Source organism: Phacochoerus africanus, chromosome 7, assembly GCF_016906955.1.
Source record: "Phacochoerus africanus isolate WHEZ1 chromosome 7, ROS_Pafr_v1, whole genome shotgun sequence".
NCBI classification, from domain to species: Eukaryota; Metazoa; Chordata; class Mammalia; order Artiodactyla; family Suidae; genus Phacochoerus; species Phacochoerus africanus.
The window spans coordinates 9391166-9412497 of record NC_062550.1 but is presented as its reverse complement, the minus strand read 5'-3'; the positions used below and the strand labels follow the sequence as shown (position 1 = coordinate 9412497).

The following is a 21332-nucleotide window of genomic DNA, read 5'->3' as shown; positions in this document are numbered from 1 at the left end:
AGAGCTTCAGTGGCAGCCACTAAAAATCTTCTATTGCTGCTGAGTACATCCAGTAGATGTTTTTGGTGGACAAGTCAAAGACAAGGAATTGAAAGAGGCAGTAAAAAGGTTTTTCACTATATCAGTTTTTACAAAACTGGGTGACTGTGACCAGGAGTGTAAAAGTTGGGTTTATGCTGAAGGGAAGTTCAAATCAATCTACAAATATTTATTAACTGATTACCATATGGAATTGGTTACCATATTAACCAATTACCAATGCAAGGCACTGTGGAGCATACAGGATGTCATAAGACAATCTGTGCTATAGGTAAGCGTAAAACATAGTTATGCAGGCAAAATATAAACATATAAAAAGAAAAATACCGAGAGAGAGCAGGATACATATAAGGGACATTGAAACAATGCAAACGTTCCACTGGGGCCCTCGCATGTACTTGTACCCCCAAGATGATCCTCTCTACTCCCTCTTGCATATGACCTGTCTCCTATTTCTTTCTAATATTCTTGATAAAATCCAAATTGCCACAACAGTGGCAGCTATTCTGCAAGAACAATTCCTCCCTCTTGAAGAACCATTCCTAATCAAGTATTTCTGAAACTAGCTGAACTCCAGCTGAACATCTCTTGCTACAGTCCCACTGTTAAAAAGAATGTCCTCTGAACCTGATAGCGCCTCAAACTACCGTATTTCTTCTATTTATTGATTCGTTACGCACTGCCTCAGTTCCTTACTGTTTATGTGCGATAAGCTTCCATCATTTTAGTAGAACTTTTTTTTTTTTTTGGTCTTTTTTGCCATTTATTGGGCCGCTCTCGTGGCACATGGAGATTCCCAGACTAGGGGTCTAATTAGAGCTGTAGCCACCGGCCTACGCCAGAGCCACAGCAACACGGGATCCGAGCCGCGTCTGCAACCTATACCACAGCTCACGGCAACGCCGGATCGTTAACCCACTGAGCAAGGCCAGGGATCGAACCCGCAACCTCATGGTTCCTAGTCGGATTCGTTAACCACTGTGCCACAACGGCAACTCCAAGCTTCCATCATTTTAATTTACTGCAAAAGTCCTCCTGGACTCGTAATTGCAAACCTCAGGGATCTTTCTCAGTTTGTATCTCCCCCCACCCCGAACATTGCTGACTACCCTTTTCTTCTTGAAACTTTCCTTATGTTCCATGTCCACAACCAGATTTCCTCCTCCTTCATCTTTCTCTATGGGTTCTTCTTTTTAGTCCTCTCTTCCTAGACATCAGCACACCTCAAAGTTATGTTCTCAGTTCTCTTCTCGCTCTGTAAGCTCTCTTGACCCCACCCCTTTCTCAAGCTGAGCCCAACATTTCCAACTGCCATACAGATGTCCTCCTATACCTCATTTTCCACATATTAAAAATGAAACATCACTTTTTCTCTGAAGAGATGACCTTCCCAATTGTCATCTTTAGTTTCCTAGTATCTAAACAAACAAACAAACAAAAAAACCTGAGCGATTTCTCAAACCTCTTTCTTTTGTCTACCAAATACAGTCATCAAATCTCATTATTTGCTTAGGATATTGCAAAAGTATCCAATTTACATCCATTATCCAGTTTCAAGGCCCTTCACATCTAAGACTCCTTTTTCCAGTCTTGCATCCTGGAATAATTTACACTTGACTAAAACAGCAATTCTCTTTGTTACCCAAATAGGTTCTTCTCTTTTCCTTCTGTGTTTTTGTTTAATTCAGAACTTTCCCTTTATTTGAGACCATAACTTTGAGTGAGTTAGTAATCTTTTAATTATTAAAAAAGTCTTTGGAGAAGAGGATTAAAAACAAACAAGATATCATTTCCCCTCATGTATTTGTTTTGTCAATTTTATACCAAACCTATTTGGAGAAGTGAAACCTTTTTAAATAAAAAGTGATTTGAGAACTCAACTAGCAACTGTTTCTCCTTGGTTTTTCTCATTATTACTGGTTTACAGGATGATTACAAAAATGGCATAGTTCAAACAAATTCTCTTCTATAGTAAGAGTACTATATCATACTATTATGTTAGCAACTTGTTTAAATAAAAGGGTTACAAAGTATTTTCTGTATCAATGAAGATAATCTTTCCTCCTGAGTAGCCACCTGCTCCTGGAAGTTGAGCTGTCACTAGGAAGCAATTAAAAATTAATTAATATTAATAAGAGTGAATAAACTTTGTACAAATGAGTATATAAATTAACATGGGATTTATGCTGATTGCAACTCTTTAACCAATCTAGCAAAGAATAATAATCTTTTAATTTCTAAACAGCATGATCTATTTTTATATTACTAACCAGTGGTAAAATTTAAGTATTCTGCCAGCATAGTAGTAATTCTACAAAGAATGTCATCATCTTTCACAATGGGAGATATTAATGAAATTTAGTTCTAAAGAGCAGAAGTAGAATTTAAATATTACTTTCTTCCTATAAGAAATAACCACAAATATAATTTATTCTATATAACTCATTTAAGTAACCTTTCAATTAATGTATGTCATTTTTTTTTCTTTTAGGGCTGCACCCGCAGCATATAGAAGTTACCAGGCTAGGGGTTGAATTGGAGCTGCAGCTGCCGGCCTACACCACAGCCACAGCAATGCCGGATCCCAGCCATGTCTGCGACCTCACCTCAATTCACTGAGTGAGGTCAGGGGTCATTAGAATATTGCAGAAGTATCCAATTTACACTCATCATCCAGTTTCATTGGGTTCATTACCACTGAGCCACAACAGGAACTCCCAAATGAGATATTTTTGCTTATTTTGTTTTGGAAACATTTGTTTTTTAAGTCTTTTTCAGGTCCAGTCTTACTCTATGGAAAGTAAATTCTAGGCCTCAAGAGATTCTGTGACATTCTCATAGCTAGGACATAGAGATGTAATGGGAAAAACTGAGACCATGTATGGATACCTTTTTCCACCAACACATTCATGTACCCATGTACCTCCTCCCTATTTCCATTCAGGTGTTCAGAGTACAGCACACATGGCATCATCTCAATCATAACACATTCAAAGACCAGCTCTGGTATTTGCATAACCATGGGCAGTTTCTGTAACCTCTCTAAATTTTAGTTTCCTTGCAAGTTTGTTCAGATTACATGAGATTACGTAAAGTACCAGGCACAAAGCAGATTAGTAAGTGATAGCTATGATTATTAGTGTTATTACTATCATCGTTGTTGTTATATATCCTTACCACAGAGGGTATGAGAGAGTTGGGTTTTTCCAGTTCGAAATTCTGTGAAATATAGAACAAAACATACCTAGTAACATTTTAGACACTTTCATAAAAAATAAATATGGCTTAAAACAGACTCACGGACTTCAAAAACACACTTATGGTTACCAAAGAGGAAAGGAAGTAGGGACGGATGGATTGAGAGTTTGGGATTGGCATATGCATACTATTGTATAAGGAATGAATGGTCAGTGGGGACCTGCTGTATAGCACAGGGAACTCTACTCAATGTTTTGTGATAATTTATATGAGAAAAGAACCTGAAAAAGAAAGGATATGTATATATGTATAACTGAATTACCATGCTGTACAGCAGAAATTAACACAACATTGTAAATCAACTATTCTTCAATAAATTTTTTTTAATGAAAAAGAAATTAGAAAAAATAAATATGGCCTCAGAGTACTTTTTTTTCCAACTGTAAACTCTCACACATAAAGTATCTCTGTGACATGAATGGATTCAGCATATATGAATACCAGTAGTAAAAACAACTTTTTAAAGGGTTTTTTTCAGAACTGTCTTTAGATAAAAATTAATTTAAGCCAAATTTTCCTTAGGAATAGTCATATGAATGAAAGTTTAAGACTCCACCACAAGAAGGAGAATGTGAGATTATCCCACTGATCTGAGATCCTCAAGGGGGGAAGAGGGATCATAGGAGGATCTTCAGTATCCCCTAGATATGAGCCAAAGCAGATTTTCTTTGGAGAAAAACTTCCCCTCTTGCCAGTTTAGGGCCCATTCAACTCTAATAGATTAAAATCAAGAAATAAAATCACAAATATAAATAAATACACATGAAGGTAAGTCAGTAGGCTGCGAGTCAACAGAAATAATTAAATACAGATTTATTTCTCCATCAACACCAAAAAAAAAAAAAAAGTCCAATTTAGTTCTCCGAGGACTGCAAATACTGGAACTGTCAGGAAGAGTGTATACTACAACCATACATGAACTTTTCTTTCTTTTTGGATGCATTCATGGCATGTGGAAGTTCCTGGGCCAGGGATTGAATCTGTGCCACAGCAGCAACCTGAGCCACAGCAGGGACAACACCAGGTCCTTAGTCCACTGAACCACAAGGGAACTCCATTTTTTTCTTTAAATAGAAGCTATAATCAGGGAAGAAAAAAAATCTATTCTCTATGTTCTTAAACATGCATTTCCTAGAAATAAGATTGGTCTCTCGAAATACCAGCATTTTTTGCAACATGGATGGACACAGAAACGATCATGCTAAGTGAAGTCAGCCATACAATGAGACACCAACATCAAATGCTATCACTGACATGTGGAATCTGAAAAAAGGACAGACTGAACTTCTTTGCAGAACAGACGCTGCCTCACAGACATTGAAAAACTTATGGTCTCCGGAGGAGACAGTTTGGGGGGTGGGGGGATGTGCTTGGGCTGTGGGATGGAAATCCTGTGAAATCAGATTGTTATGATCATTATACAACTAGAGATGTGATAAATTCACTTGAGTAATAAAAAAATAAAATAAAAAAAAGAAATAAGATTGGTCTCATCATATAACTAACTACCTTTTGAAGTAATGAGAGAAAAAATTCTATAGGAATCAGGATGAAAAATGCCAATAAAACTCATCTATAAATGTTGGAATATATTTTAATTGCAGCCCAAAATGATCCTGCATTATAATTGATATTTCATCATAAGCTCCAAAATAGATACAATTTACTATCTATGGGTTATTTAATTATATATAAGGTTATATATTATATTTTTTTCTTATAAAAAAAATTAAGATTCTACCTACCTCCAAAAGCTTCTGTGATTGCCATGCTTTCAATTCCACCTCCTAGCAACTTACTAGAAACAGAAAATAAGCTTTAGTAATAGGAACAGAAATAGAGATATCAAGAAAGGAGAAAATTGTAATATCAATAATACCATTTCTGCCTATCTATCTTATCTATCTATCTATCTATCTATCTATCTATCATATATCTTTCTATCTAACCAACATGAATAGGAATTCTTGGCTAAACAAATAGCTTCCCACCTGTTCAGAGTATGGGTTATAATGTGTATGGGCAGATGGATCAACAAAACAATTTATGGAATTCCCTGGTGGTGCACTGTGTTAAGGATGTGGCATTGTCACTGCTGTGGCTCAGGTTTGATCCCTGGTATAGGAACTTCCACATAGGAAATGGGCTATGTAGGACTTACGTCCCACTATTCTTTAGAACTGAACTGGAGTTTGAATAAATGGTTTTAATTATTATTGAGTTTTTCATATAGTGCTGGAATTTCAGAGTGTGCTGTTTCTAAAAGTGAAGTGAATATCCAATTTTTTAATTTTTAAAATTTAAAAAAATTTTCCTTTTTTTTAAAGAAAGTGAAGTATAGTTGATTTACAAAGTTGTGTTAGTTTCAGGTGTACAGCAAAGTGATTCAGTTATGCATATGTATCTATTTTTTTTTCAGATTCTTTTCCCTTATAGGTTATTTTAAAATTTTGAGTATAGTTCTCTGTGCTATACAGTAGGTCCTGCAATTTTTAAAAAATGTATTGAGAAACATGAAAAATAGGTATTAGGAGAATCCAATGATTGTCATCATGATTGGCTTATCTCACATAAACCAAATTCTATGAAGAACATGTCAAAATAGAAAATATTTAAAGATATGACAGGTAAGGCCAGCAGTTAGAAGAATAACTGTCAGATTTTGACAGCATGCATTTAATTGGTAACAGTGGTTTAGTGCATTTAATACATATTCTTGATATAAAAAGACCTAAAGTTAAGTAATCTCATTCATTCATTAAATGCAACAAATATTAATTATGGTAATTGTGCTAAGATCTGGTAGGAGCACTTTAAAAATCTTTGTAACTTGTATTGGCCTGACTTTTGGGGCATGATCACAGATCAGACAAAGCTTTAAGAGATATTGGTAATCTAACAGATTTACATTTACATACTTTCAGAGAGCAACTTAAATGTAAATTAAGGCAATGCTGGAAGTCATCCACGAATTTAATGAGGGCCATGGACTTTAATGAGGAAAAAAAAAAATCCAGATACTGACCTGCATAAGCTGAATCTAAAGGACATGGTGGATAGCCCACCCCATTTGGATGGCCTGTACTTAGAGATTCTATAAACCCACCAACTAGTAAAGAGAGCTTTACTTGTCCCTCTTTATCTTGAGAAAAATCACCCTGAAAGGCCATAATGTAGCTCAGGAAAACATCAGACAAAATTTTGGTTGCTATGCTGAAAAAGTGACTCCCAAACTTAACTGAAAGGGTTCTTCAAATTATTTGGGATAGCATAACTGTTTCCTTTGTGAAACTCAAGAAAATAGAGAATTTGGCATTTTTTATTATAACAGATTAGCTTCCAATTGATTAAATGATATAGATCCACAGTTTCTAAGTTGATAACTAAGTTCATACACAGTATTTGAACATTTAAGAGTGTTTAAGACTCACTATACTTCTAAGTTTATTTATGAGATTTGTAAGACTTTCAGGTAATTGGAAAGAGTTTAATAATTATAGAAAAGTTTTTAAAGGAAATGTAATGTATATTAATTTATAAGTACAATTCAACTTGTTTAAGAGAATTTATCTAACTGTATTAGAAAAGCTCCCTTAAAATTTATGAAATTTATAAATGGACCTGCATCTTAGAAAAAAAATCATTTAAATAAGTCAAATATTAATTTTATTTATTTTCACTAAAATATAGTTGATTTACAATGTTGTGCTAATTTCTGTTCTATAGCAAAGTGATTTAGTTATACACATTTGTACATTCTTTTTATGGTTTTTTGTTTTTTAGGGCTGCACCTGTGCCATATGGCGGTTCCCAGGCCAGGGGTCAAATTGGAGCTACAGCTGCCAGCCTACACCCTAGCCACAGCAACCTGGGATCCGAGCCATGTCTGCGACCTACACCACAGCTCACGGCAATGCCAGATCCTTAACCCACCGAACAAGGCCAGGGATTGAACCCGCAACTTCATGGTTCCTAGTCGGATTCCTTTCTGCTGCGCCACAACAGGAACTCCCATGCTTTTTTTCACATTCCTTTCCATTATGGTTTTTCCCAGGAGATCAGATATAGTTCCCTGAGCTAAACAGTAGGACCTCAATGTTTATTCATTCCAAATGTAATAGTTTGTACCTATCGACCCCAAACTCCCAATCCATCCCTCTCCCTCCCTCCTCCTCCTTGACAACCACAAGTCTGTTCTCTGTCTGTGAGTCTGTTTCTGCTTTGTAGATAGGTTCATTTGTGCCATATTTTAGATTCCACATATAAGTGATATCATATGGTATTTGTCTTACTCTAAATACTAATTTTAAAAAACCTAACTCCTGAGTAATCTTTGGTGTACCTGAAACCCAATATCAAGGACACCAGAGAACTTATTATGATAGTAATAATTTCTCTAAGCCCAATGGTTCTTAAACCATGATGTGGTAGAGCAACTGGAAAATATCAAGCTATCATTGGAATCAAGTTATTTTGATCCAATTTGATTTTGATGAATTTGCCTTGAAGTAGGATTTCCCAAAGACTCTTCTTTAGCTGTTATCTGAAAAAAAAGGTTTTGTGATTTTAAAAACTTGAGGCAATGGTAGGTTAAAGAGGTGATTTATTTCACTGCAGGAATTCAGACCCTTTAATAGGCAAGTGTGCCTATTAAATGTGTGAATCTCCAAGAGGAATATATTGTATATTGCACTTCCCCAACTCATTTTACTCACTATTTGTTTATTCATTCAATTAGTCATTCAACGAATATTTATTGAGCACCTAGTTTGTGCTAGAGATTGCTCTCTGTACTTGGAGTAAAATAGTGAACAAAAGAGATAAAAATCCATCACTTTCTGGAGCTTGCATTCCAATGAAAGAACAGACAAACACAAGTTAGTAAAATATGCAGTATGTCAGATATTATTAAATGGTATGGATAAAAATTAGATCCAGAAAGGGTATAAGACGTGCAGAGGATGAAGATGGGGGGTTTTCAAATAAACCTGCAAATAAAGTGATCAGAGAAGGCCTTAGTAAGAAGTGGACATTTTAGCAAAGACTTGAAAATGTGACAGCAGGTCATGTACATAGTGAAGAAAGTGTTCCAGGCAGAGGGAATGCTTAGTGCAAAGGCCCTGAAGGCAGAAATGTGTATCTGACATATTCTAGGAATAGCAAAGAAATTAGTGTGGTTGGTATGTAGTAAACCAGAAGAGGACTAAAAGATGAGCTTCGCTTTGAGATTAGAAAGGACTTTGGCTTTTGCTCTGAGTGAGATGGGGCATCATCAGGGTGTTTTGGGCAAAGAAGTATTATGATCTACTCTATGTTTAAAAAGAATTACTCTGCCTCCTATATGAATTATAAATGGTAGAGGCAAAGTCTAAAGGAGGTAGGTTAGTTAGAAGTTATTATTAATAATCCAGAAGAGATGTTAACTGGTGGTTTAGGCCAGTGAAGTAAAAGTGGAAAAGGTAGTGAGAAATAACTGAATTCACATTTTTTCTCTTTCTCTGTACACATACAGACACAAATAGAAAACAACACACCATACACACATACACACACAGATATATATAAAATAAACTTTCTATTATGGAAAATATCAAACATAAACAAAAGTATACAAAATAGTATAATAATGATTTTATCATGTACCTATCACTCAGCTTCAACAATTATCAACTATAAACTCAGGGTCAACCTCTTTTCATATAAAACATCCAATCACTTCCCTCTTTTCATATTACTTTAAGCAGATACCAGGCAACATATTATTTCACCCTAAATACTTCAGTAGGTTTCTCTATAAGACAAAGACTCTCATTTTTAATATAACTGCATTATCATTATCACATCTAAAGAATCAGTAATTCCTTAATATCAACTTCGTAGTAAGCATTCAATTTCATATGTCTTTTTTTTTTTTTTTTTGGCTATAGCATGCGGAAGTTCCCAGGCCACGGACCGGGTCTGTGCCACAGCTGTGACCCAAGGCACAGCAGTGACAATGCTGAATCTTTAACACATTGGGGCCACTAGGCAACTCCAAATATGTCTTATTTTTTGACAGTGTGTTTGAATCAGGATCCAAAATAAGATCGATATACTGGGATTAAGTGATATGTCTTTTAAATTTCTTTTCATCTGTTTCTTCTCCCTGATTCCGTTTCTTTTTTCATCCCTTAAAATTTATTTGTTGAAGAAACTTAGTGGCTTGTTTTGAGTAAATATATTTGAAAGTAAAGCAGACAGGATTTGTCATTGAATTAGAATTGCAGTGTGAGAGGGGAAAAAAAGGTGCCAAGGACGACATTAGGGTTTCATATATGAGAATCAGGAAAGAATTCCAAGCTGAGGGAGAGTTTAGGAGGAGCAGATTTGGGGCAAAGATCAGAAGTTTGGTTTTGGACCTGTGTGGTCTGAGCTGCCTCGCAGATACTTAACTTGAGGCATATTTGACTATGACATCTTTTTTTCTTGGAGTTTTTTTGTGAGGTCAAGGTTTTGAAGAAAATACTTTGAGGAAATATTGCTTTTGTTCAAATTGTTCTTGGCCACTGCTCTAACTTATGAAATAGTAATTCTGCCCACAAAGATAGAGGGAAAAAAACATTCTAGTCAACTTGCATTGGGAAGATGATGACTATGTCTCAGAAATCAGAGACAGTAAGTAAAACGGGAAGTTAAAACTGCTGATGCTGGGAGTTCCGTTGTGGTTCAATAGGTTAAGGATCCAACATTGTTACTGCAGTGGCTCAGGTCACTGCTGTGGCGTGGGTTTAATCCCTGGCCCAGAAACTTTCACATGCCATGGGCATGGCCAAAACCAAAAAACAAACAAACAAATGACAACAACAAAAAACCCCTGTTGATGCTGAAGAGCAAAAACAAGACTGGATTATTTCTTCTAAAATAGTCAGTCTAGCAACTGATTTTTTTTTTCCCCCCCCTTTGGCCAAGCCTGCAGCATGCTGGATTTCCTGAACTAGAGATTGATCCTGCCACAGCAGCAGCAACTTGAGCCACAGCAGTGGCAAGGCCACCAGGAAACTCCTTAACAACTAATTTTTGAGTAAAACCAAAAGTAAGATGGAATTTCCTTCATCAATGGAGAAGAAAAAGGAAATGAAAAGTTAAACTGATTTTTAAGTGGTTTATAGATTAATATAGGCTGATTCAGAAACTTCTTATATTTTGGGTCTGAATTTCCTATAGGAAATTTAATCCTATTTTTACAAGCAGTCTGAAATTTATTTGCTTCAGTTGCCTTTTGAGGAAAGAAATAAAAACTACTGCAAAAGAAGAAGCTATTTCTACTACTTACAGTCAAAATAACAACCTGGATAAAGGAAAAGAAATATAGTATTCCAAAGATTGTGCTTAGTGGATATAAAAAAATGCGAGATACACACTCAAATTCTTGGCTCCCAGTGGTGATGTGAAAAACCATCTTCCTCTTCTCACTATACTCAAATGCAGTCAAGAATCCTGGTTCCTACAGAGAGACAAAAGGAAAGGTTCAAAAAGGGGATAAGATGATGGTTTTCATTTCAAATGCTGCCAAAAACTATATACTCGATTATCAGGATAATCATTTGATATATAAGCTTCAGTTCATTTGTCTTTGATGGTGGCACAAGATCATAACTAAGAATATTGGCTCTTGGAGTTCCTGTTGTGGCACAGTGGTTAACGAATCCGACTAGGAACCATGAGGTTGCAGTTCGATCCCTGGCCTTGCTCAGTGAGTTAAGGATCTGGCGTTGCCGTGAGCTGTGGTGTAGGCTGCAGATGCGGTTCAGATCCCGAGTTGCTGTGGTTCTGGTGTAGGCTGGTGGCTACAGCTCCGATTCGACCCCTAGCCTGGGAACCTCCATATGCCGCAGATGCGGCCCTAGAAAAGGCAAAAAGACATAAAATAAAATAAAATAAAATAAAATAAAATAAAATAATAAAGAACATTGGCTCTTGAGTCATCCTACCAAGTTCAAAATATGTCTTTAATATGTATTTCTGTGATGTGTGGTAAACTACTTAGTTTTGCTGTACTTCAGCTTCCTCTTTTTGAGTCAAATAGGATAATAATAGTGTCTCTCATGGGGGAGCTATAAAGATTAAAATAAATATATTTATGGCATGAGGCAGAATGATATTTTACTAAGCAACTGTTGATTTCATTCAATAGCCTCATTTTCCCCCAGCTCTAGAAGTTGCAAGAAGCACAGAAATTCCAGGTTTCATTATTCATGATTCAGTATTTTCCACATTAGATACACTACATAGTTGTTGAATTAATGAGCTACAACTGATGCAGTGTTACAACTAGTGAAAACAGGCCCTGATGCAGTCTAATGTATTCCCCTTCTTGTTGTTTTATAGTCTGACAGTGGTTCTCAAACTTCAGAGACGTGAGGGGGAAAAAAGCCCATGCCAATCCTACTTCAACGAGTTTGAGCCTCTCACACCTAGTAACACCTAGTAACAGAGTAACACACCTAGTGACAGAGGTATGTTACAAACTACTCCAGATGATTCTAATACATACCACTACTGTGAAATTAACTTTCTCTCCATCCCCTTTGTCTCAATCTCTTTTTCCTTCCTTAAGAATAAACAGCTTTATTTAATGGATAAGACTCCGGGTTCAGTAGTGGGTGCATGAGAAGGAGAGAGGTAATAGAATTATTTTCCAAAGCAAAGAAGAAGAACGAATGCCTAGGAGTTATAAAGTAGCAGATTCCCAAACCCTGGGTACTATTCTAGGGCTTTCTCAGACACCCTGGCAGTTATGGAACTGGCTTGTGTGTATACTTCCGGAGAATACTCAGAAGGTTGAGCAACTGAGATGTGTTCAGAGGTCCTCTCCAAATTCAGGACCACTTGGACACTTGCATAACTCTCAAGCCTTTACTGCCTCTGAGGAAGGAAACCAGATGGCTTTGGTGAAAAGAGCTTCTAGGACTTGCTGAGAACAAGACCCCCAACATACACAGAGAAATGGAGAGACCAGCTCTTCTGCAAAGAGGCAGACTTGGTGACTGCCTTTTTGCACATTATTATTTCCAGAGTTGGTGCCTCCAGTGGCCTCCAAAAGCTCTAGACAAAAGCTTGGGTCAAAGGCATGTGTTTTTGCTTGGAGCCTCTCAGATGCATAGACCTCTCATAGTCTGCAGACCCATCTACAAGGCATCGGTTTCACTTAGTTTTAAGCTCCGGTGTCTCAGTGGGCACATTCTTGGTCATATCCATCTCAACTGCACACCTGTAGACCCAACCATGTTGGTCTTTTTCGAATGCAATGCTCTCGTATCAGATGCCTTTACCAGGAGAGAGCAACTTCTTTGGTGCTGAGTACTTCACAACAGTCAAAGATATAATGTTTAAGGAGAGAAGACAATAATAAGGAGGAGGAAGGAAAAAATATGAAAAGAAGGAAAGGCAGAGAAACAGAAAGGGGGAAAAAGGTAACATAAAAAGAGTCCAAAAGTTTTGATTTATAGTTTTCCGGGTCTTTTAACCCCTGTTTCACTCTTTCGGAAATTAATTGCTTTGAAACTGAAGTGATGAAAAGTTCACATGGAGCACATAATATATTGTAATCTATGGGAACTCAGAATCTTCACAATAGTTTCTAGTGTACATAATGAAGAAGGCTACAGAAACTCACAGGGCCCTTCTAAGCTAAAACAACAAAGAATGTGTTTTGCTTACAATAAGCTTGTTGGCTGCCTCTTTAATCTTGTCCACTTTTGCTTCTGAGAGCCCTTTGACATTGCATAGGGCTCTTCTTGTTGTCATTTGTATCCCTTTGATGGTACAGATGCCTACTGACTTCAGTTTCTTAATGTCAGCCACGTTCTGTAAGTAAAAGAATGGGTGCAGCAGATTAAGAAAATGCCAGCCTGCAAGGCTTTCATACTATGTCATGTGTTTCTGTGTCCATCTATTTCCATCACAATGCCAATTTTATACAAGCAGCCAGGTGGAACCCACCCACCATGTAGCCAAATGTTCTGGAAATATCTGAGTAGAACATACCCAGCATGCTGCCAAATGTTCTGGCTGTGCCCTGATTTCCCAAGAATGTTAGTGAGACCATGGCAATGCAACAAATAATTCAAAAGAAAAGTCTGTTGGTAGAAAAGCCAACAAATTTATCACACGTCCACCCCCTCAGTTCAGCTCTTTCCTTCTACAGAACTTCATTACCAGCATGTTCTTTTAAAAATGTTTAAGATTTTTTTTTCTTTACCCTTGGAGAATGCAAATGACTACATAACCAAAAGACCAGGATTTTCTCTTGCTCCAATTTTCTAAATCCAACTGAAAGAGATTAAATGTGAGGGCTTTAAAAGGTAACATCAGAGGAGTTCCCCCGTGGTGCACTGGGTTAAGGACCTGGCCTTGTCACTTCAGCAGCTTGGGTCAATGCTGTGTGATGGATTTGATGCCTGCCCTAGGAACTCCCACATGCTAAGGGTGTGGTCAAAAAAAGGTAACATCCGAGAAGTTTTTCTGTCAACTGATTGCTACTGAAATTCATCAAGTTTTTTACTTAAAGTCTGAATTTCTTTTATCTAATCACATGACAGAAGGTGAATTTTTTGTTGATGGAAACAGTTGATAGCTCTGAACACCTCCAAGTGGACCACTAGTTCTCAACGGGGGGCAATTTTGTTCCCTGGGGACATGACAATGTTTGGAGAATTTTTGGGTTGTCACAACTACGAGGCTGCTACTAGCATATCATGAGTGGTTAGGAGCCAGAGTGCTAAACACCCTACAATGCACAAGACAGCCCCCCCACAACAAAGAACTGTCAAGTCCCAAATGCCAATAGAGTCAAGGCTGAGAAACCCTAAAATGGACAATTTCACACAGCACTGAAGAAATACTTACAATCCCATGTTTTTGTAACAGGTCGATGTCTTGAAACAAAGATTCCTAAAGAAGATGGAACAGGGGAAAAAAAAAAAAAAGTTTTGATTCTTCATATTCAACCGTTTCACAAATATTTTTAAGAGTTAATTCAGAATTATGAGTCACTCCAAGATGCTTCAAATTCCACTTCTCTAGACAGACTGAGGTAGGCTCAATAATGATTTTTCAAACACATTGTTGCATACATAGAAGTGCTAACACTGAAAGCACTGGGAAGCTCAATACTTTTATTATGCCCTCTCCAAATTTTTAAGACCTTAACCCAAAAGAGTGGAACAACATTTAATCTATTTTAAAATATGTTTTCTCAGTCTTCCCCACCAGACCTTGAACTCCTTCTACTCCTCACTACCAGTTTGCATAGGAACCAGTATGGCCATACCAATTGCTAAATTATTAAAATACTTTCACACCAGCTGCTAAGTAGCTAATCTTAGCACCCCTTGCCAAACAAGTTGTTACATATTTGTAATATTGCCTCTCTCCAGAACTATGTTTTATTGCTAATCTGTTTCTAAAAATAGTAGTTAACAGAGAAGGAACTTCATTTTTGTAGAATGACTAAATGTCTACATGTCTTTCAACATTCTAGCCATACTTCTTCATCTTGGAATCCTGGTTCTTCCAGCACAACTTGATCCTCCTTCATACTGAAAGGAGAACAGCAAAAAAAATAATCAATTTTGGGAAAATAAAAAAATGTTAAGAAATAGTCATAGTACAAAACCCTTTGCCCATAGACTTTCTTGATTTCAATTCAGTTATTAAGGACCAGAAGGACAAATAGAAAAACATTTAGTTTGAAATGACTGGCTAGCCTATTTCCTTTCTGCTAGGCATCTGGTATTATTTCTTTTGCTGGGTGTGCACATGTGAGGGTGGAGGGACATTGTTTCTCTCCTCTTTCCTCAAAATTGGCCACTTTGTATCATCTTTTGTTTTCCCACAGCACAATTATAACTGATAATATCTCTTTGTTGTCTTGGAATGTTATTTAGCAGTAGAAATATTAGAATTTAGAATATTAGAACTCCGTATTTTTATTCTTTCATGTTCATGTTAACAACACTCTAAGAACTTTAGCTTGGAGCTCCTGTTGTGGCTCGGTGGGTGAAGAAACCAACTAGTAGCCATAAGGATTTGGGTTCGATCCCTGGCCTTGCCCAGTGGGTTAAAGATCCAACATTGCTACGAGGTAGGTCTCAGACATGGCTAGGATCTGGCATTGCTGTGGTTGTGGCATAGGCTGGCAGCTGTAGCTCCAATTTGACCTTTAGCCTGGGCACTTATCTATGCCACAGGTTTGGCCCTAAAAAGAAAACAAACAAACAAAAAAAAAAAACCTTTGGCCTTAAGTCAGTCTTCATTATCTTCCCCGGCACCTAGAACTTAGTCTCTCTTCAACAGATAGATATTTTTTCATCTCTTCCTGCTTGAGAATTATGAATGAGCTCTCTTGTAACATGTGTATTTTTCTTTCATAAAACAATGGATGTATTTTGTTCTATAGTATTTACTACTTTCATGATTTTTGTAAAGATTTAAATTATGGTGAATACTCAGTATCATAATATGATAAAATATTAGGGCCAATAAGCAGATGAACAATCTTTGAGTTAACACTGGAGCAGCGGTTTTAAGATCTCAGGAATCTAAAAAGCATGATCCTGTTTATTAGAAAACGTAGTCCAAGTAATCACTTTTCTTGGTCTATTCCATTTTCTCACAAAACGCGGAAGTCAGGGGTTGGGGCCTGCAGAAGGGGAACAAATTACTAAGGTTGAGGTATGGTCGTTACCACCTAGTACCTCTAAACAGCAAAGTATTCGAGGCAAAAGAGGAGACGGTGTAAATGGAATTTTCTGGAATACGGCCCCTCACTCAGATTGCTTATATATATATATATATGTGTGTGATTGCCCCCAAATTCCACACTGACTGTCCTTTCTTTAGCCTTGAAAGAAAAGGCTGCTCTCCATCTTTCTCAAATAGCAATGGACGTTGAGAACAGTTGGATCCAGAGTAGGGCTCCCAGTCGCCTCGGCTTAAGGCGTGGAAGCGCGGTCCAGGTCGCCTCCCCCGCCGCCACCCGTTTTTCCAACACCTGACTCCCTCATAAGGAGTCTGAGGAGGCCCCTCCCCAACTTAGGTCCTACTTGGTTTAAAATAAGGATGCTGGTAATCACTCAAGGGCACTGAGATATACCCCCAGGGGTGGGGGCGGGACGCACAAAGTGGAGCCTCCAACCACCACCAAGCATGACTAAAGAAAGGACCCCCTGAGTTTCCCCTCAGATACTTCACCCACCTTCCCCTTTTGCCACAAACCCGACTCGTACCCACAATCTCCCTTTTCAAGGTGAATGAATCCCTTCCGCCCCCCTCCCGGGCCTTCCAGTCCTCAGGGATTCTGACTCCGAAGCAGAACGCGGCGCCTCGCAGCCCCGTTGACCAAGAGGTTCGGTGCCCAACGACTAGTTTGGGCGCGCGCCTGGCGTGGGCGGGGCCAGGACGGAGGGGCGGGGATCTGGGCGGGGCAGAGGCCGGGGGGCGGGGCGGCAGGAGCGTCCGGGGGAGGCGAAGGTACTGGGAGCTGCGAACGGACTCTCCGGGGGGTGTGGCGCGCTGGGATGAGGAAGAGGGCGCTGAGGGGGAGAGTGTGTGCTGAGGAGAGGGGCTTTGGTGGGAAGGAAGGCTGGGGCGTCTCCAGAGCGGAGGGAGGTGCTGAGGTCAAGAGAGGACTCTGAGGTGGGGGCACCCAGGAGATGGGCCAAGATTGGGGGCTCCTGAGGTGGACGCTGAGGTGAAGACAGGATCCTCTGAGAAAGGAGGCCCTTGGGTGGCGCGTGTTCTGAGAGGAAGAGAGGCCGCTGGAAAGGGGACAAGAGGTGGAAGACCGTGAGGCGGGGGAGGGGTGCTGAGGGGAGGTGGCTGATGTGGTGACTCATGACGTGTAGAATGCTTACCTTAATCCAGATCCTCCGTTAGGAGCCGAATATGGGGGTCTTTTCCCCCTGCTTAAGGCTTTTCTTTTCATTCCAAGTTTTTCATATCTGCCTTCATAGTTTGTTCCTGATATCTCAGCGTTCCTAATTTCTCTCCCTTCTCTGCGACTCTCTTACCGTTTGCCATTCTCTAGTCTGTGAGTGAGGCACCCAAAGCCCATTCAGGACGGAGAGTAATTTTTCTTCCTTTTAACTTGAAATTTTAAATAGACAACAGAAGCCAAACATATTTTGGTCCAGCTTTTAAATAGAAATTTTAGGCCAGCCTTCATGCCAGCAGAGCCGTCTCTGGCAGCATCAACCCTCCTCCCCTTAAATGGAGACTGACTGTTGAAGAGAGTCATGAAACATTTGAAAGAGCATCTGTTGAGGTGGAGGCTGTGATGTATCTTGGACGACTATCTGTGCAAACAGTTCTTTGGGTTCAAGACCTAGTACAGGGTGACCCTTTTCATTCAGTGTCTGAATCATATTTTGCTGGAATAAATAGCCAAAAATTCCCACAATAGCAGTTGGCATTTTGTAGGACATTTCCCCTGCCCCCCATGTGGATTGTTTAAAGACCCAACAAATAACTGCCATAGTTCTTCAAAATCTGTTATTTTCCAGAAACACAGCCTGGCCTTGCTTAAATAGAAATTAATGTCAATTTTTGAGATGAACTGTATAGTCGATGGTAGGCTTTCACTTTGGGCCTCACCTAAAATAATTATAGTAACTTCTGAGCAACTTGTTAGATGGAGACATCAACTGTACGGAAGAGCTGCAAAGAGCACAACAAGATGATTTAGGGAAATATAACATATGTAGTTTGGTGTAGTGACAGCTGGGAGAGAGAAATGTTCATAATATTTGAAGGTTGTGTGCAGTACACTTAAAGAAACTGAAATGAGCTTGGTAATGACAAACTCATGAAGTAAGGATAAAAATCTTGTTTGGAGATGGTATTGATAGTTATATACAACTTAAAAATATTTTAAAACAAACCCCAAACTCCAGAGTAGTTAAAAAAAAGTACACTTGAAGACCTTTTCACTCAAACAGGGACTAAAAAAAAAAAAAAAAAAGACAAAGATGGCATTTCAAATCAATGAAGAGATGAATTCAGTGAATAGTGTTGGAACAAACTAGGTAGTCATCTGGAAGAAAAAGAAAATCGGAACCATACTTCACACCTAATACCAAAATAAATTTCAGATGGATCAAGAAATTAAACCTGAACAATAAAATAACAAAAGTGCTAGGAGAAAACATGAGATAAATGTTTACCATCTCAGTAAATGATATCTTTTTAAGTAGGACACAAAACTCGGAAGCCATAAAAATTTTGTAAGAGTGACTATATTAGATGAAAATCCTGCATTGCAAAATGCCACTTTCCTATCCTAGATATAAAGCATGGCAAGCCAGAGCTTTTGTGTCAGCTAGTACCAATAAGTAATTATGTCAATGAGCTTTCCTGATTTCTCAAAACCTTCAGTGAGTCCACAAGATTTCTATGAAATTTGAAAATTTGGTGTCATTTTAATGATATTCTAATTTAATTGAAAAACAGGCGGTGGAATTATAGCAACAGGAATTTTAAATCATTACACTTTACTGCCCCTCTGTGGACAACCATCTTAAAATCAAATAGAGGCATATAATTCCACTGTACAGTTGAGTTTCTTAAAACTGGTGCCTGTGGATGTGTATTCTTGGTTTCAAGAGCTCAAATTTAAGAAATGCTTTAGTAGAGAACTAAAGAATGAAGGGTCGGAGTTCCTGTTGTGGCTCAGCAGGTTAAGAGCACAACTAGTATCCATGAGGATTCAGGTTCAATCCCTGGCCTTGCTCAGTGGGATAAGGATCCCGCATTGCTGCGAGCTGTGGTGTAGGTGGTAGATGCTGCTTGGTCTGGCATTTCTCTGATCTGGCGTTGCCATTGCTGTAGCGTAGGCTGGTGGCTATGGCTCCGGCTCCGATTAGACCCCTAGCCTGGGAACTTCCATCTGCAGCCTTAAAAAGACAAAAAAAAAAAAAAAAAAAATTAGGGGTCATCACAAATAGAGAATTTCACTGAGTCTATCTCCCCTTAAATATATTTAATTTGTTCAAAAAAGTTTATTGAGAGAGTTCCCTGGTGGCTCAGTGGGCTAAGGTTCTGGCATTGTCACTGCTATGGCTTGAGTCACTGCTGTGGCACAGGTTTGGTTCCTGGCCCTGGAATGTCCACATGCCTTGGGTGCGGCCAAGAAAAATGTTTATTGAATCCCTACTATTCGTTAGATGTTGTACTAGGCGTTGGGTGCCGGGGATTCAACAATAAACAAAACACAAACCCTAGTGAGGGCTATAGATAAGTATATAGGCAATTACAGTAGCATATATACATATATGTACATACATGCATACATATCAGTTATCTGAGGCTTTCTCCTTTATTTTATTTTATTTTTTTTGCTTTTTAGGGCCACTCCTGTGGCATGTGGAAGTTCCCAGGCTAGGGATTGAATGGGAGCTGTAGCTACTCACCTACGCCACAGCCACAGCAACACAGGATCTGGGTTGCATCTGCAACCTACACCACAGCTCACAGCAATTCCAGGTCCTTAATCCACTGAGCAAGGCCAGGGATCAAACCCACATCCTCATGGATGCTAGTCAGGTTTGTTACCACTGAGCCACGACAGGAACTCCAGGCTTTCTTCTTTATTTACATTTATTTCTAAATTTGAAAATCTTCAAACTTTGTCATATAGCTCCCCAGAGTGGCATGCTGGTGACCATTTATTTAACCAACATTTATGAAACACTGCTCTGACCCAGCTTTTGGCTGCATGTGGAGATAAAAACAGGTCTCTGCTCTTAAGAAAGGATGGGTCTAGCAGGGAAGATAGATACAGAAAACAGACACTTATATACAAGTTGAGATATGAAGGATTATACATGCATTAGGGAACCAAGTAGGTCCTCTCCCTGGGGGATCCTCACAGAGGTGGTGACCCTTAATGTGGGGCTGAATGGACAAGTGAGGATTCACAGCTGGGCAGGATAGGAAAGGCAGAGGGAACACAGGCTTATTTAAGGAGCTGTGAGTGGTTCTGCTGGAGTGAAGGTACTAGGGAGAAAGGAACTCTCAAAAATCAAAGGTAATATTTGATAATAGCTAACATGTCACTTAATTGTTTTCTACAGATTAATGCATCCACTCCACACAAAGGTATCATGAGGTAGAAACTATTATTACCTTTATTTATAGATGACAGAACTGAGGCACCACAAGTTTAAGTAACTTGCCCAAGTTCACAGTCTGGCTCCTGAGTCCAAGCTCTCAGCCAAAATGCTTAACCAGTTCATGGCAGAACTTGTGTGTTCATATGTGATTTTGTTTTCCATTTATAGAAGTATGGTATAAACACATGTAGGAGTGGCAACTAAGCCAGACTTACAGTACAGGTCAGCCACTTACTATGTGGTCTTGGGGAAAATTATTAAAATTCCTTTGTGCTTCAGTTTCCTTACTTGAGAACCAAGAATAGTATTAATATATACTGTTAGTATTAGCATTGAGTTGTTGTGAAAATTAAATAGTTTAATACACTTGAAGTATTTGGGCTGCTGTGTGGAAAATTGGATTGGATGGGGGGAAGAAAGTGGGAAAGGAGAATATCTAGGAAAATGTTGTAAAAGTTTGAGCCAGGGGAATGGTGGTTTAAATCAAGAAAGTTCTCAATTTGTAAATGGGGAAAATTATACTTCATTCTTAAGGTTATAAGAGAAGAAAAAAGAATGTGTAAAAATACACTTTAAAGGATATAGTCTGCAGTAATGCCTTTAAAGTTAAGTAAAATGTTATAATATCCCCATCACCCAACCAACAACTTTCAACACGGCCAGTCTTGTTTCACTTTTACCTCCATCGGCTTCCTCCCTTTCATATTACTCTGAAGCTGCTTCTACATGTCATATAATTTCATTGGTAAATATTTCAGTATGTATTTCTAAATGATAACTTTTTAAAAAACATAACCATAATACCATTATCATACCCCCCAAATAATAATTTTTAATATCAAATATCCAGGCAGCATTCAAATATCCAATTGTTTCATAAATACC

General features: G+C 38.5%; 1 protein-coding gene across 1 annotated transcript in view; it reads right to left on the bottom strand.

The window, feature by feature from the left end:
• DMC1 (DNA meiotic recombinase 1) overlaps positions 1-13330 on the bottom strand; it is a 34434-nt gene extending 21104 nt beyond the window's left edge. Inside the window, exons 1-6 of the mRNA XM_047788411.1 lie at positions 13283-13330; positions 12997-13143; positions 10698-10780; positions 5043-5095; positions 3217-3258; positions 2067-2139 (exon numbers count right to left, since the gene is read on the bottom strand). Coding sequence (XP_047644367.1) covers positions 2067-2139; positions 3217-3258; positions 5043-5095; positions 10698-10780; positions 12997-13143; positions 13283-13330 — 446 coding nt within the window. The remainder of the gene's footprint in view (positions 1-2066; positions 2140-3216; positions 3259-5042; positions 5096-10697; positions 10781-12996; positions 13144-13282) is intronic.
• Between the last annotated feature and the right edge of the window lie 8002 nt (positions 13331-21332).